Genomic DNA, 17,171 nt, shown 5'->3' on the forward strand with positions numbered 1-17,171 from the left:
TTCATAATTATTATTTGGTAATAATTAATTCAAAACTATTTATTTTGTATTTTAAAAGCATTTTAGAGCCATCACCTTTCCACAAAGTGCCAACACCGCTTGTGAAGCTGAAGGAGAAGAATGCTGATCTGAATTGTGAGAAGGCTCACCTTCTGTGATAATCTGGTAAACAGTAAAACATGTTCCAGGGATGTTCTTTAAACTTTTAGTTTAGCTTGTAATGTGTTTAGGGTGAAATGACCATCATACCCTACTCCTTGGCATGATTTATCAATTATTTTGCTCCTTAAACTGCAAGCTAATGTTAGCTTTAGGCTAATGCTTTCAATTTCCATTGTAGTACATGTCTTGTCACCCAGCTTTATAATATAATCAGGTATCATAATAAGGTTTAATCATCAGGTGTGTGTCAGCATTTCAATATCATGGATAAATGAGGCCAGGCCAGGAGAATGGGAAAGTGATGTTGCTTTTAAGATCAAAAATCGATCTTGGACACAGACAAAAAAAGCTGATTTGGACACAGACAAAAAAAAAAAAAAAACTTTTACAGTATAATGAGTAAATATGAGAAGTACATTAGCTTTTAGTGGTGTTGAATTTTACATCCCAAACAGTGACCACAAACTCTTGTTGCAAAAGGAGTGCATTTTTTTCTATTAACAGAGCCATTGAAACAAAGTTGTGAAATGTAATGTTTTGTTCATCAAGACTTTGGATGATTGTAACACATTTCAAAAATAGGCACAGTTAGCAAGCATTCTGTAACCAGTATATCCGTCCCTTGCAATGGGGGTTGCCTTGCCTTGCTCTTCCTTTGAGTGACAGGGACAGCCAGTCTCTCCTTTTGGTCATCAACAGGTTAATGACTGCCATAAGGGTTTTCAGCATTGCATGTCATTGAATCGGGCATGAACATAACCATTTACTTGCAACAATGAATCCACAAACCCAATGTAGTAAATAAACTCCATCGTGAGGCTAAGGCATATCAAGCTTGCATTAACTTGAGAGAGGGGGCCACTGAGTAACAGGTGTGAAGTTGCATAAAATGCATCGCTTTCCCATGATGCTTTGACCAATTGGGAGTGGCTTGAATGTGATGATGCAGTCTAGGCTTGAGGTATATAAACTAAAACAACTATATTAGCAGTTCTGAGCAGTTGGAGCATTCCCAGCCTTGCCTCGGGTGTAGGGATTGCAAGGGAAAAGCAAAACTACACGGTCTAGACCTTGTGTAGTTTTGTTTTTTGGGTTATAACGGGGCCCAACCGTTCTCACCTTGGATTTTCTGGAAACATTTTGGATAAGAGGATTGTTGCTGAGGCACTAGCCACCTGGGCACAGTCCCATCAAATATAGGCAGCCTTGTGATACAAGTAAGTGGCATTTACTCTGTAGAATGGCTCCATTAAAGCAAGTCTTTCTATAAGCTACAATGATACATGCTTGGACACCCTTTTAAAGCAAAATAAAAGTGCTGTGGCTTACAATGTGCTATTTGTTTGAGGTTTTAGAAGGGTGACGAGATAGTGTAGCCAATATGTGTTACTTCTCAAGAATATTCTAAAACATAATTACTCTCAAGGTTATTAAATGTTGATTTCGGAATAGCCAAGAATAGCCTGTGATAGCATTAGAGTGGTGACCTAGCTGGGCCATGATGTCTTTTTAAGGGAATCAGCAGCAGAGATATCAGTTGCACCTCCAGCTATGTGCCACATGGTGACTGTCAATCAAACAAGGGACAGATTATTTTTGGAGACTGCCATTTCTGTCATACTGAATATCAGTCTTCATACATGATGCCATTTAGTCTGAATTAAAATTGTATTGGCATTTTCTGTCTATTATTGATATTTATTATTACACAAATCTTTTGACTGTGATTGTGAGTCATATTATGGACAATGTGTGTCTGCACTTACCTGTTGGTTTCCTGCATTAGGCTTATGATGCAGATGGCTTAACTGCAAGTAAAAATTATTTTTCTTTCTTTCTTTCTTTCTTTCTTTCTTTCTTTCTTTCTTTCTTTCTTTCTTTCTTTCTTTCTTTCTTTCTTTCTTTCTTTCTTTCTTTCTTTCTTTCTTTCTTTCTTTCTTTCTTTCTTTCTTTCTTTCTTTCTTTCTTTCTTTCTTTCTTTCTTTCTTTCTTTCTTTCTCTCTTTCTTTCTCTCTTTCTTTCTTTCTCCTGTTAAGTAGTTAACAATATTCCATTTCAACTGAGTCCATTTCCATTTGAGCCGAGTCATTTAACAAAGACCATATCAAGTATGGTTTAATATAATCCAATCAAATATCTTATTGTTTTAGTTTTATACAAGATCACACAGACTAAAGATAAATAATATTGTATTATGTACGGGAAATATCTGTACAATACACATGTGAAGCTATTTGAAGCAGAAATATTTAGAGGTGAAGTTTTTCATTTAAAGCACTAAATCCTCATGGCTGTTTGATGACCAACTTTCAGAAGCTTGAAAATTAATTTTTAAGATATATTTTATCTTAAATATCTTATTTGCACACCACATAAAGATATATATTAAAATTTCTTCATACTTGGCTATTTTACTTAAACATTTACAAACTATACTTGTTTGATATTTTAAATGAAATATGTCCACATACATTGACTTAATTTGTGTATAGAAACAATAAGAATGCAAACTATTTTGCTGCTTATATGATTTCGTTTTTTAACATTGCATGTCAGATGTTACAAGAAAAAGGTCACCTAAAGCTCCCAAATTGAGTCCTATTTTCTTTTGTAAGCCAACGATAATTTGAAACATTGGATACACCTAGATCCTATTATGCCAGATATTTTAATGTTGAAATAGTTTAGTCGATTATGACTTTTTAGTTATGTTTTATTTTTATTAGCCTTATCTTACAGCTCACAGTTGCTGTTTAACACATTTCTAACATATTCAATTGGGTGCTTGACCTGACACTCAACAGCTTCGCCGTTCACAGTTCTCACAAATGACAGACTGCTGATGGCCAGGTGTCGGTGGGGGTGTTGGTGATTAGTCAGTTCATTTCTTTTACAGCTAAAAATAGCCCTTCCAGTTTGTCATGTAACAGACAGTAATGCTGTTGTATTTCTGATTGATTCATTGGGCATTAAACAATTATCTGGCTGTAATATGGTATTCACTACTCTATTCTGTTCTTTTCTAGGGTGCCTTCCACCATGTCAACACAAGCTCCAACATTTACACAGCCGCTTCAGAGCGTTGTGGCACTTGAGGGTAGTGCTGCAACATTCGAAGCTCAAGTTAGTGGTAAGGACTGGTCAGGTCATTATTAACTGGAAAGATTTTGACCCAAAATTACTATTTTAACCCAAACTTTGTTAACCCAAATTTTAAATAAAAATATTATGGCTGCGAAAAAGAAATTACATCCAGTATAATATGAGTTAAAAATTATCACATTTCTCTTTTGGTATTGATGAAGGGGTACTTGAGCTTTACTGATGAGGCTATGGTGTGATATAAGACAAAAAGATTGAGAAATACTATTCTAGAATAGCTTATTAATAATTTCCTCCAATATTTTTCTATAGGTAATCCAGTTCCAGAGGTGAGCTGGTTTCGTGATGGCCAGGTTCTTACTGCTGCCGCTCTGCCCGGCGCTCAGATCTCGTTCAGCGATGGCCGCGCTGTTCTGATGATCCCCGCCGTGACAGCCGCACACAGTGGAAGATTTTCTGTGAGAGCCACCAATGGCGCTGGACAAGCCACTAGCACAGCTGAACTGCTGGTTACAGGTAAGCCATCACTTTTGAAACAACTTTTGTACTTTTCTGCCAGTGACTTTTTATGTCAAACAAACATAAAACTATTTCTTTGCTTGCCTCAAAGCGGAAACTGCGCCACCAAACATCATTCAAAGACTACAGAGTATGACTGTGAGACAAGGGAGCCAAGTGAGACTGGATGTTCGAGTTACAGGAATCCCTGCACCTGTGGTGAAGTTCTACAGAGAGGGAGCTGAGATTCAGAGCTCTGCTGACTTTCAGATTGTTCAAGATGGAGACCTTTACAGTTTGTTGATTGCCGAGGCCTTCCCTGAAGATTCTGGAACTTATTCTGTCAGTGCTTCTAACAGCAGTGGGCGTACTACTTCTACAGCTGAACTTCTGGTTCAAGGTTTGATTTTTATTTCGTAATGAAATAACTTGACATTTTTGTAATATAGTGTGTTCTTTAAATATTTCCTTTTTAATGTCAGGTGAGGAGGTTGCAGTGCCTGCAAAGAAGACCAAGACTTTTGTTTCAACTTCTCAGATTTCACAGACTCGCCAGGCTAGAGTTGAAAAGGTAGTTAACATTTGGACAAAATTACACATGAGGCTGACAGCAAAAGACCATGTTAACTCGGTGTTATTTGTCCTTCACAGAGAATGGAGGCCTCCTTTGAGTCCACAGCCATGATGGAAATGGAAATAGAGGATGGTGATTTGGCTCACAAGACACCACCTCGTGTGCCTCCAAAGCCGACTTCCAAGTCCCCAACCCCACCAACAGGGGTGTCAAAGGTTGCAGCTACGCGCCATCAGTCACCCTCTCCTGTGAGGCCTGTTAAAGCCCCCATTCACACACCTCACAGGTGAAGTATATTTTCAACATCATTACTACTCAGTAGAAATACCTTTACAAACACCTTTTTAGAGTGCACATATTGCAGATAACTGAACTAAAATCAATAGTGAAAATGATTGCTATATAATGGAAAGTCATTTGTTCCCTCACCCACACTTATGAAAATGTAAGTGTAAAGATGAATCCGTGTTCTGTTTATTTTTATGATACATTAAACATCTTTCTTTCTCGTTTTATTTTAGGCCTGCTTCCCCTTCAAGACTGTCTGTGTCCCCTATCAGACCAGTGAAGTCTCCAATGACTATACACAAACAAGTCGCACAGGCTGCAGATATTCTGCCTCCTTGGAAGCAGGAGGGTTATGTGGGAGAGTCCAGCTATACCAGCATGACTACTGGGGCTTCATATGTTCAGACCTCCTCCACATTTGTCCATAAGGAGCAGCAATGGGAAGGTTCTTTTGCTATGCAGCAACAAGCCAGTGGAGTCGCTGTCAAAGAAGTAGGTCTATTTTTGCTACTATGACCTCTAGTGGGTAAAATGTAACATTCTGTCTTTGTGATAATATGAAAGAAAAACTCTTCATTACTTGGAATTTATTTTAAAGTAATGAATAATCAAAACATTTTAATGAAAAATAAAGAAGTGCTTAAAATATCATTTGAAATAAACAATAAAAGTGTAACAACATGTGTGTGGTAACTGACAAAAGGTCATTTGGAGGTATTTAAGATAATTCATTGTCTACTGCAAACAGACTGAGTTGAAAAGGAGACCACACACATTATTCAGACTACTGTTACCTCAGAGGCAGTGGGGGAAGGGGTGATTGTTTTCCCACCATTTTTCAGTTGTCACACCTTAAAAAATCACACTTCATTTTGCAAACTAGCCCAGCAAGTCTTACTAACTTGCAATTTTGAAGTTTAACTGTTTTAATGTAATTTAACTGATATATATCAACTGGACATACACATGTTGATAAAGTTTTTCTTCCATCTGAATACATTTGCTCCACACTATTAAACCACATTACTGAAATTACATTACTTTTATTAGAAAGATAGTAAATCTAATGTTTTTTGTCTGTCCATTGCCAAAGTTTGTGTTCATTCTATGTGCACAATATTTTCTGCTTCTTGCTCTTAAAGTGAGAAAAGTGCATATGCCTACAGGCCTAATTGTTTCTAGAAGTTGATCAGTTGTATTTTTAAAAGGTTTAGTACTCACAACAATTTATTAATCATCTTTGTTTTGAATCTCTTGAATAGAGGTAAGCATGCACAGTGAATCCCTCAATAAATATATTATAGCACCAACCTTTTTAGCCAGCAAAAATGTAAAATATAAAAATATAATATAAACACAAACTATATGTGCATAAATGTGGATCAGATAACTAAAATGTCCTGCTTTGTCAGTAAGGCAATAGTAGGTAAATGTAATTGAGCGTTTGACCAAACAGTTATAAGCTATAAGCTATAAGCTATGTATATAAGCTGACTGTGATGGATGTACACAGTTGCTGAGCTCTAAAGATAGCTTGTGCCATGTGATGGTCTTATAATAGAATGATAAAAAAAAAGTGTGCCAAGAATTGGACACTGCTTGCCATGAATCTATTTTACCAGTGAACAAACTAAATATTCTTTGACTTTAATATTAGGATTCAACCTCACATTGATCATTAGTATATCTCTTATGTAAGATACTACATTTTAATTAATTGCAATTCAGGTTGAATTTATATTTTGTTATAATAATACAGTTTATGATAGCTGCAAAAAAAAAAAATTATTTACAGGGGGCATCACACAATCTTGTGGTGGTAACTTGGGACACACAGGTTTGTTGTGTAGATTCATTTTGTTAATCTGACTGAAATCATCTCGAATTAATCCAGTTACAATATCGCCCCCTGCCTTTTGACCGTTATGAACACAACCAGTCCTGTACAGATCTCACTTGCTTCACTGAGGAATTACTCTCTTTTACCATTTTTTCTCTTTTACCCATTAATCATTGATCTCAAACCATTTATATTTTACTGTTACAATCTTCTGATTTGTATTTGGTTTTCCATCTCAACCACTCATGAAAAAGCAGCAGAAAGATTATAAAATAATAATAATTATTTAATAATACATTTTCATTTTATTGTTTCTTTTTTGCAATTTAGATTGTTGAGACTGCAGCAATCCCATCCCTAACAAAAGAGCAAGTGATGCCGCCAACTATTGTGGCTGTGAGTAAATGAGCACTTATGTACACATGAAAGTGTACAACACAGAGTGAACATTTAATTTTCTTAATTTTTAAAAAGGGTAAGATCTCTTGCAAGGTTCAACTATTTACTTAGATTTTGAAATTCTGTTTTTACTTTGCCCAGGGTTTAAAGAATGTGACTGTTACCGAAGGAGAGTCTGTGTCTCTGGAGTGCCAGATTTCAGGCCACCCCACCCCAGCTATTATGTGGTTCAGAGAAGATTACAGAATCGAGAACTCCATTGACTTCCAGATCACTTATGAAAGCAGCTATGCCCGCTTGGTGATCCGTGAGGCCTTTGCTGAAGACAGTGGCCGCTTCACTTGCACTGCTACCAGTGAGGCTGGAACTATCAGCACCTCCTGCTACCTGCTTGTCAAAGGTAAGATCATGAATCATGAAATTGACCACTAAATATGACTTGGCTTGAAACAAAATGATCTGTGCGATTACAGACTAATTTTTAGAGTTCATTTTTCATTTTCAGTCTCAGAAGACATTGAAAGCCGGGAGGATTTCTCTACTGTTGCTGAACACATTGAAATGTCTGCTCAGGAAAGACAGTGAGTTGATAGAATCCTTTGTGGTATAAAACTATATTAAATAATATAAGAATTTGCAATCTGAGTCCTTGGTGTTTCACAAACAGGGTTACAGTTGAAGCAAAAGAGGAGACAATGTCTGAAATAAGTGCAGTCTCTGAGCATATGGAAGCTGGAGCAGGTGTTGCCCCTTTCTTTGTGAAGAAACCCACAGTGCAGAAGCTTGTGGAGGGCGACAGCATAATCTTTGATTGCCAGGTTGGAGGAAGCCCCAAGCCTCATATTTACTGGAAGAAAAGTGGAATTCCACTTACTACTGGATACAGGTATGTTTTATACTGTACAAATATACACGTTCTGATCTGAATTGTTTGTAATATATTGCCATACTTTTTCATTTATGTGAATAAAAAGTATTTAGACTGGTTAATAATGAATTAGCAAATTATTTTTTTTTGTGCTGGTTTTATGTCTATTGCGACTTAGTTTTCAAAGTCTTTTTATGTATTGTCTTCTGCTTGAGTTCAGTTTCATGTGAACTATGATGCAAATATATTAATAGGAAATAAACTCAAACTCATATATCCTCTAGGTACAGAGTAGCCTATAATAAGGACACAGGAGCATGCAAGCTTGAGATCTCCATGACATTTGCTGATGATGCAGGAGAGTACACCATCTTTGCTAGGAACCCACTTGGAGAGATCTCTGCATCAGCCATGCTGCTTGATGAAGGTTGGTTTTTGGGGTGACTATATTATAAATTGCAATAGCATTTCAGATCAATTGTTTATAGTGTTTTTTGGCATTTTACAGAGGCATATGAGCTGTATGTGAAGAAACAAGAAGAGACATTCAAGACAGAAGTAACTACTATTATAGAGGAGCCAAAAGTGGCTGACATACCTGCTGTTGTTGAGACTGTAACTGAGAAAGAGCAGATGCTCATACAAAGGAGGATGGCTCAACAAACCCAGATGATGCAGTCCTTCATTTCAGAGCAGGTATGAAACGATTTGTTTTTAAATACTATTTTAACATTATAAATCCTAAAAATCAACTTCTGAATTTACAAAGTGTGAGTATGAACCTTACAATGATATTTTACAGGAGTTCCAAATATCTAACTTGGAGCAGAGATTCATCCAAGAAATTGAGTTCCACCTACTCAAGATTACCTACCAGGAGTTGGTGACTGAGGATGGGGAGCAGTTGGATATGAGTGTTTCTGAACATGATGCTATTTCTCCTGTCTTTAATACTCCAGTTAAAAGTTACAGACTCAGGGAGGGAATGAGTGCAACTTTCCATTGCAGAATGACAGGAACCCCTCTCCCTAAGGTAAGATTAAATCGTTATGTTTACATACATTCAACATTCAATCAACTAAGCTAGTATGATTTTTTTAAACAATTACAAACAAGCACTATTGTACTGAAAATCTTCAGTGCTTGTCCAATCAAATTAGAGGACCGGATTTTTTAATTATTATTTGAACTATAGATAACCTGGTACAAAGATGGCAAGCGCATCATACATGGAGGCCGTTATCAGATAGAGGTTCTGCTGGATGGTAGAGCCAGTCTACGTCTTCCTACGGTGCTGGCAGAAGATGAGGGTGTCTACACTGCTTTGATCAGTAACATAAAGGGTAATGCTGTCAGCTCTGGAAAGATGTATGTGGAGCCAACTGGTGTAACACAAACAACGCTTCCTCAGCCAGGAGGAGTTCAAAGAATTAGGTAGGTTTTGACTAATCAATCTAAGAAATTTACATAGTTTGTAATATCGCCATAGCAAATTACATGATATTATAATAAAATTGTTATTGGATTGAGATATTAAAAATATTGCAATTTTCAGGTCCACATCACCACGCTCCACAAGTCGTTCTCCAGGTCGATCACCTTCCCGAAGACTTGATGAGACAGATGAGGCCCAGCTAGAAAGACTCTACAAGCCTGTGTTTGTACAGAAGCCCTCTTCCTTTAAGTGCTCTGAGGGACAGACTGCAAGATTTGATCTGAAAGTTGTTGGAAGACCCATGCCTGAAACTTACTGGTTCCACAATGGTTAGTGATCTGCATCCACTGGAGATTTTATAACAGTGACAATTATTTTATTACCATACCATGACATCTATACTTTTTTCATTACAGGACAACAGGTAGTCAATGACTACACCCACAAGATTGTGGTAAAGGAGGATGGAACTCAATCAATGATTGTGGTTCCTGCCATGCCTCAGGACTCTGGAGAGTGGACGGTTATTGCTCAGAACAGAGCTGGAAAAACAACTGTATCTATGACTCTCACTGTTGAAGGTATGGCATTATATACACTAATAATTAATGTATAAAATAACTTTCTGTATGACTTCAGGCCAACTGCATTAATTATTTGTAATGAAATATTCGGTTTACATTGTTATCATTTTCAGCCAAGGAAAACTTGGTGAGACCACAGTTTGTTGAGAAGCTAAGAAACATCAGCGTTAAAGAGGGTACTTTGGTTGAGCTAGCTGTTAAAGCTATTGGCAACCCCCTTCCTGACATTGTTTGGCTGAAGAACAGTGACATAATCTCCCCACATAAACACCCACATATCAGGTAAGTTTTCAGTCATGAAAATATAGCCTATTGGTTTAAGTAAATTCAAGTAAATGATCATAATGTTGGTCCCTGTGATGATGTGTATGTGTGTGTATATATATATATATAAAGCATTTCTATATTTCAGTTAACTGAATTTATTTGTTTATTAGGATTGAGGGGGGTAAAGGAGAAGCTCATTTCAAGATTCCATCAAGTACAGGATCTGATAGCGCATGGTACACTGCTACAGCTATCAACAAAGCTGGCAGAGATACCACACGTTGCAGAGTTAATATTGAGGTGGATGCAGTACGGCCTCAGCCTGAGAAAAAGCTTGTAATTCCCAAGGGAACCTACAAGGCCAAAGAAATTGCTGCACCAGAGTTAGAGCCACTGCATCTTCGCTATGGTCAGGAACAATGGGAAGATGGTGACCTCTATGATAAGGAGAAGCAACAGAAGCCTCACTTCAAAAAGAAGCTTACCTCAGTCAGGCTGAAGCGATTTGGACCTGCACACTTTGAGTGCAGACTGACCCCTATTGGTGACCCGACCATGAATGTTGAGTGGCTGCATGATGGCAAACCATTGGAAGCTGCTAACAGACTACGCATGGTCAATGAGTTTGGCTACTGCAGTCTTGACTATGAAGCTGCTTATTCCAGAGATAGTGGTGTCATTACATGCAGAGCCACCAACAAGTTTGGAGTTGACCAGACATCTGCTACACTAATTGTTAAAGATGAGAAAAGCCTTGTTGAGGAAACACAGTTGCCAGAGGGAAGGCGAGGTCAAATAATAGATGAAATAGAGCGTATTGCCCATGAGGGTGGCCCCTCTGGAGTTAGTGGAGATGATAACTTTGAGAAGACTAAGCCAGAGATTGTGCTACTTCCAGAGCCAGTAAGAGTTATGGAGGGAGAATCAGCCAAATTCCGCTGTAGGGTGACAGGCTACCCTACCCCAAAAGTCAACTGGTACCTCAATGGACTGCTCATCCGCAAGAGTAAAAGATTTAGAATTCAGTTTGATGGTATTCACTACTTGGAAATCGTAGACACCAAGTCATATGATTCAGGTGATGTCAAAGTTGTGGCTGAAAACCCTGAAGGTGTTACCGAGCATCTTGTGAAATTTGAGATTCAGCAAAAGGAGGACTTCAGGTCAATCCTGCGCCGTGCTCCTGAGATCAAGGCTCCTGCTCCTGCACCATCACAAGAGCATGGTAGAGTCTCATTTGAGGTTGTCAAAGCAGAGAAACCATCTGTAACCTCTAAAGAACCAAAGGAGGTGGTCAAGCTGAGGAAAACCGAGAGAGTGTTCCATGAGAAATCAACAGAAGAAACAGAAGAACTGAGAAGCAAATTCAAGCGTAGGACCCAGGAAGGCTACTATGAAGCAATAACTGCCGTAGATCTGAAGTCCCGCAAGAAGGATGAGTCTTATGAGGGTATGCTAAAGAAGAGGAAAGAAGAGCTTCTTCATCGCAACAAAGAACTAGGGCTTGAAGCTGAGAAGAAAAAAGAAGAGGAGGGTAAACTCACCATTCCCAAAGTCAAGCCAGATAAAATTGTGCTCTCTCCAAGCATGGAGGCTCCAAAGATCATCGAACGGATCCAGAGCCAGACAGTTGCCCTGGGAGATGAAGTACACTTCCGTTGTAGAGTCACCGGTAAACCAGATCCAGAATGTCAGTGGTTCAAGAATGGTATCTTGTTGGAGAAGTCAGACCGGGTTTACTGGTATTGGCCAGAAGACCATGTGTGTGAATTAGTGATAAAAAATGTCTTAGCTGAGGACTCAGCAAGTGTAATGGTCAAAGCCATGAACATTGCTGGAGAGACCTCAAGCCATGCTTTCCTGCTGGTTCAAGGTAAAAATAAAATCCTACTAGTTGCTGTTTGCATATTATCAGTACCATAAATGGTAAAAGTTATCTCGAGTCATTGTTTTTTCACTTTTCTTTCAGGCAAACAAGTTGTCTCTTTTACACAACTTCTAGAAGATCAGAATGCTAAAGAAAAGGACACCATGATGACCTTTGAATGTGAGACGAATGAGCCATTTGTTAAGGTCAAGTGGATGAAGAACAATGCAGAAATTTTCTCAGGTGACAAATACAGAATGCACTCTGACAGAAAGGTGCACTTCCTGTCAGTGCTGATTATTTCTATGAAGGACGAAGCCGAGTACAGTTGTGTGGTTGTTGACGATGACCACATAAGAACCAGCGCCTCACTTTATGTTGAAGGTTAGTACAACACTTGTAACAGTTTTATCTTCTCATCCAACTGTGTTTAATAGTTTTGAGCATTTAATTATTTGGTGAAATGTACAATTTGATGTCTTACACAGGTGCACCACTTGGAATTGTAAAGAACCTTGAGAATACAGAAGTACCTGAGACATACTCTGGAGAGTTTGAGTGTATCTTGTCCCGTGAGGATGCTGAAGGCACCTGGTATTTTGAGAACAAAGAAATCACTCCTAGCCTTAAATATGTTGTGTCTGCACGTCGTGGTCGTCATAGTCTTTCTGTGAAAGATGTTAAGAAGCAGGACCAAGGAAAATACACTTTCAAAGTGGGAGATCTTAAGACAAGTGCCTCCCTTAAGATGACAGGTGAGAATGAGTGAACTAGGATTAAATTATTTAAAAGTGCTTTTTATAAGCTGTGGACTTTTCTATTAAAATTCATTTTAGTTGTCTGCTATAATTAAAAGTCATTTAAATCATATTTAACTATTTCTGGTTCACTCTAGTGCGTCCTGTGACTCTGATGCAAGGTCTTTCTGACCTGACAATCTGTGAGGGTGATATTGCCCAACTTGAGGTGCGATTCTCTCAGGAGAATGTGGAGGGCTCATGGATGATGAATGGTCAAGCCATCTCTGCTTCCAATAAGATTCACATGGTCATTGACAAAGTCACCCATAAGCTTCTCATTGAGGACGCCAGTAAGGGTGATGCAGGAATGTACTCCTTTGTTGTTCCTGTTCAGGACATTTCTACAAAGGGAAAGCTAACAGTTCAAAGTAAGTCATTAACCATAAACCATAAATTAATGTCCAATGAGTTCTCAAATATTGAATCTATTTTCATGAGGAAAGAGGCTGTTTTATTAATCATTTTGTTTCTTTTCCAGCTATTGGCTTCTTGACACCATTAAAAGACGTTTCCACAGTAGAAGGCACTAAAGCTGTCCTTGAGGCTAAAATCTCGGCTCCTGATATAACTTCAGTAAAATGGTTCCAAAATGACAAGCTGGTGACAGCAAGTGATAGAGTCCAGATGGTTGTCAAAGGATCCAAACAGAGACTGGCAATTAACAGGACCTATGCATCAGATGAAGGACAATATAAACTGATTGCTGGCAAAGTAGACTCAACCTGTAAACTTTCTATCCAGCGTGAGTGTCACTCAAAATTGTTCCAATATATTTCTTTCCTGTTTTAATTGTTTTAAAAGAGTCGATAATGATGGCATTGTTCATTGTGTTTTATAGCTGTATCTATTGTTAAGCACATGGAGGACTGCGTTTGCACAGAGACCCAGAATGTCACCTTTAAAGTGGAGGTATCTCATCCTGGCATTGATGCTCTCTGGACTTTCAAGGGTCAACCTTTAAAAGCAGGTCCAAAGTACAAGATTGAGGGCAAAGGTACACACTATAGCCTCACTGTTTTGAATGCCATGAAGGATGAGGAAGGAGAGTACATGTTTATGGCTGGTGAGAAGGAATCTAGAGCAAGGCTTATTGTATCAGGTACGTAGACATTCAAATTGTTTTTAAAATATAAGTACCTACTGTTTTGCCATGCACAACGTGGGAATCATGTCATGTGTCTGAGTTGTTGCATTCTTTTTATTTCTCCACTAGGTGGTGCTATAAACAGGCCACTCCATGATGTGACTGTAGCAGAATCCCAAACTGCTGAGCTGGAGTGTGAAGTTGCTAACCCTACTACAGAAGGCAAATGGCTCAAAGATGGCCACCCTGTTGACTTCAGCGATAATATCATAAGTGAAAATAACGGCGCTGTTAGACGCCTTGTCATCGGCATCACCAGGCCACAGGATGTTGGAGAGTACACCTACCAGGTGGCAAACTCCAAGACATCTGGCAACTTGAAGGTTGAAGGTAAATTTTGTGTTGCTAGATTAGTTTACTGCAAATTATGTTATCCCATCTGTTAGAAGTTATTTATATGTATTTTCTTACTTTTTTTTATCCAAGCTGTTAAAATCAGGAAGACAATGAAGAACCAAACCGTTACTGAGACCCAGGAGGCAGTATTCAGTCTTGAACTCACCCATTTAGATGTGAAAGGATCCCAGTGGATCAAGAATGGTGTTGAGATTCATCCAAGTGATAAATTTGAGATAACAGTTGATGGCATGGTTCACACCTTGAAAATCAAGAACTGCAACTCCCAAGATGAATCAGTCTATGGTTTCAAACTTGGAAAACTGTCTGCTAATGCCAGACTAAATGTTGAAAGTATGTTTTTATGTTTTTAATTATCTGTCAAGTATACAGTTATTTAAATCTGTCTGCTGTTATTAGATGCATTTCAATACCTTTAAATATCTTTTGTAGCTATCAAAATTGTGAAAAAACCAAAGGATGTGACATCACTGCTGGGGGCAACTGCCTCATTTGAGCTGAGTTTGTCCCATGATGACATTCCAGTTAAGTGGATGTTCAACAACCAGGAGCTCGAGCCGACTTCAAATATTCAAATACTGTCTGAGCGGAAAGCCCACAAACTTGTCATTCAGAGTGTTGAAGGTCACTTGGCAGGAGAATACATTGCTGTGGTCGGGCATCTGCACTGCAGTGCTCATCTTCATGTTGAATGTAAGTATCTGAAACTTTTTTTTCAATAGTGTTCACCTTAAATGTGCAGATTTGGCATTCTAAATATATTTTAACTTTCATATATTGCGTATATTCAGATTTGAGAGTCACAAAACCTCTGAAGAACATTGAGGTTCCAGAAACCCATGTGGCCACGTTCGAGTGTGAAGTTTCACATTTCAATGTTCCATCCACCTGGCTGAAAAATGGAGTTGAGATTGAGATGAGCGAGAAGTTTGGACTTGTGGTGCAGGGCAAACTTCATCAGCTGAAAGTCATGAATGCCAGCCAGGAGGACATTTCAGAATACACATTTGTGTGTGGAAATGACAAAGTCTCTGCTACCCTGACTGTAAAACGTGAGTAATTTGTATGCTGTCTTTAAACTTAAAATAAATATAAAGTTACTATAAACACCATATTCACAAATGCAATTTCAAATCTTTCAGCAATTCTGATCACATCCATGCTTCAGGACATCAATGCTAAAGAAAAAGACACTGTTACATTTGAGGTGACCGTCAACTATGAAGGCATCACCTACAAATGGCTGAAGAATGAAGTAGAAATAAGATCCAGTGATAGATGCCAAACTCGCTGCAAACAGTTCACCCACTCTCTCACTATCCGAAATGTTCACTTCGGGGATGGTGGAGAGTACAAGTTTGTGGCTGGATCTGCTGAAACATCTGCAAAACTCTTTGTTGATGGTTAGTTTTGTTTTTCTATTGACAGCTGCCTTTATTTAATCTAGTAGATTGGCTAACAAAAATCTGTGTTCTCCAGCTCGTGTGATTGAATTCACCAAGCACATTAAAGATATAAAGGTAACTGAGAAGAAGAAGACTATATTTGAATGTGAGCTCTCTGAACCCAACATCCCTGTGATGTGGATGAAGGATGGGCAGGAGTTTGAGTTGTCTGACAGGTATGGCTTCAGTTTTAATGCAATTTACACTACAGATAAATCAACTACAAAAACAATAAAAAAACAACAGTGTCAAAACAAAAACATTTCTTAATATCATTAATCATATTATATCTGTGTAAGACATTAAGACTTTTGTACATAATAAATATAATTTCTTTTTGATAGATTAATGCTTAAAACAAAGGATGTATAATAATACAAGTCTAAATATATTATGCACTTTTGCTTCTTAAGTACCTTTTTCTTGTTCTAAGGATGTTTAAATATTTTTTATGCCCAAACAAGACAACAATTTATTTTTTATTTTTTGCAGCCTAAAGATCTCTACTGTGTCCATAATATGTAACTTCCTCGTTGTTTTAGGTTCAAAGCCACCACTGACAAATTCCTGCAGCGTTTGATGATCCAGTCAGTTCGCATGTCTGATGCCGGAGAGTTCTCTGTGGTTGCTGGTGCAAGTGTTTCCAAGGCAAACCTCATAGTGGAGGGCAAGGATGTCCGCATCTCTGAGCCTGCTGAGAAGGACATCACTGTAACTATCTTTTGTCTTATTACAGTCACATGCTAAAACATTACCTGTGTGTCATGGTGAGATCACTTTTTTTACTCTTTTTCATGCTTTTCAGGTGGTTGAGAAACAGAGGGCTACATTTGAGTTTGAAGTTAATGAGGATGAAATTGAAGGTCGCTGGCTGAAAAATGGTGTTGAAATTCAATCTTTTGAGGAGCGCTTTAACTATGTGACAGTTAGAAAGACACATCGCTTGACAATCACTGAGACTTACAGAAGTGATGCTGGAGAATATACATTTATAGCAGGAAAGAACAGGAGCACAGTCAATCTACATGTCCAGAGTGAGTGTACAGTTCCGATATCTATAAATATATTTAAATAAATGTTCAGTTTATTTTGCTTACAAATTTTACACTGCCATTCAAAAGTTTGAGGTTGGTAAGATTCTATAAATTATTTTTAAATAAGTGTCTTTTGCCGACCAAGTTGCATTTATTTGATTAAAAATACAGTAAAACAGTGATATTGTGAAATTTTATTACAATTTAAGTTATACGTTTTCTTAACATATTTTATATCTTAATATATTGTAAAATGTAATGTATTCCTGTGATGGCAAAGCTGAATTTTCAGCAGCCATTACTCCAGTCTTCCGTCACATAGTTATTACATTTAACATTTCTTATTATTATTATTATCACAGTTGAAAACATATATACACTACCGTTCAAAAGTTTGGGGTCGGTACGATTTTAAATACTTTTAAAAGAATTCTCTTCTGCTAACCATGGCTGCGCTTATTTGATAAAAAATACAACAAAAATCAGTTATAGTATTAAATATTATTC

General features: G+C 37.9%; 1 protein-coding gene across 1 annotated transcript; it reads left to right on the plus strand.

Annotated features, from left to right (window-relative positions):
* Positions 1–1,168: 1,168 nt before the first annotated feature.
* Positions 1,169–16,750, plus strand: LOC130100279 (titin-like). The gene is made up of 32 exons (XM_056265648.1): positions 1,169–1,379; positions 3,189–3,292; positions 3,577–3,780; positions 3,875–4,162; positions 4,245–4,333; positions 4,414–4,622; positions 4,858–5,116; positions 6,795–6,860; positions 7,005–7,263; positions 7,369–7,444; positions 7,531–7,749; positions 8,016–8,158; positions 8,240–8,427; positions 8,534–8,764; positions 8,927–9,165; positions 9,287–9,495; positions 9,583–9,747; positions 9,864–10,032; positions 10,188–11,890; positions 11,987–12,268; positions 12,373–12,639; positions 12,780–13,052; positions 13,163–13,426; positions 13,523–13,783; positions 13,898–14,158; positions 14,255–14,518; positions 14,618–14,878; positions 14,977–15,237; positions 15,328–15,588; positions 15,665–15,806; positions 16,173–16,341; positions 16,436–16,750. The coding sequence occupies exons 2-32, from the start codon at positions 3,202–3,204 to the stop codon at positions 16,703–16,705; spliced, it is 8,043 nt and encodes a 2,680-aa protein (XP_056121623.1). The 5' UTR covers positions 1,169–1,379; positions 3,189–3,201; the 3' UTR covers positions 16,706–16,750.
* Positions 16,751–17,171: the final 421 nt, after the last annotated feature.

The sequence above is a fragment of the Rhinichthys klamathensis genome, unplaced genomic scaffold (genome assembly GCF_029890125.1).
Source record: "Rhinichthys klamathensis goyatoka isolate OS25496 unplaced genomic scaffold, OSU_Roscu_1.1 h1tg000237l_1, whole genome shotgun sequence".
NCBI classification, from domain to species: Eukaryota; Metazoa; Chordata; class Actinopteri; order Cypriniformes; family Leuciscidae; genus Rhinichthys; species Rhinichthys klamathensis.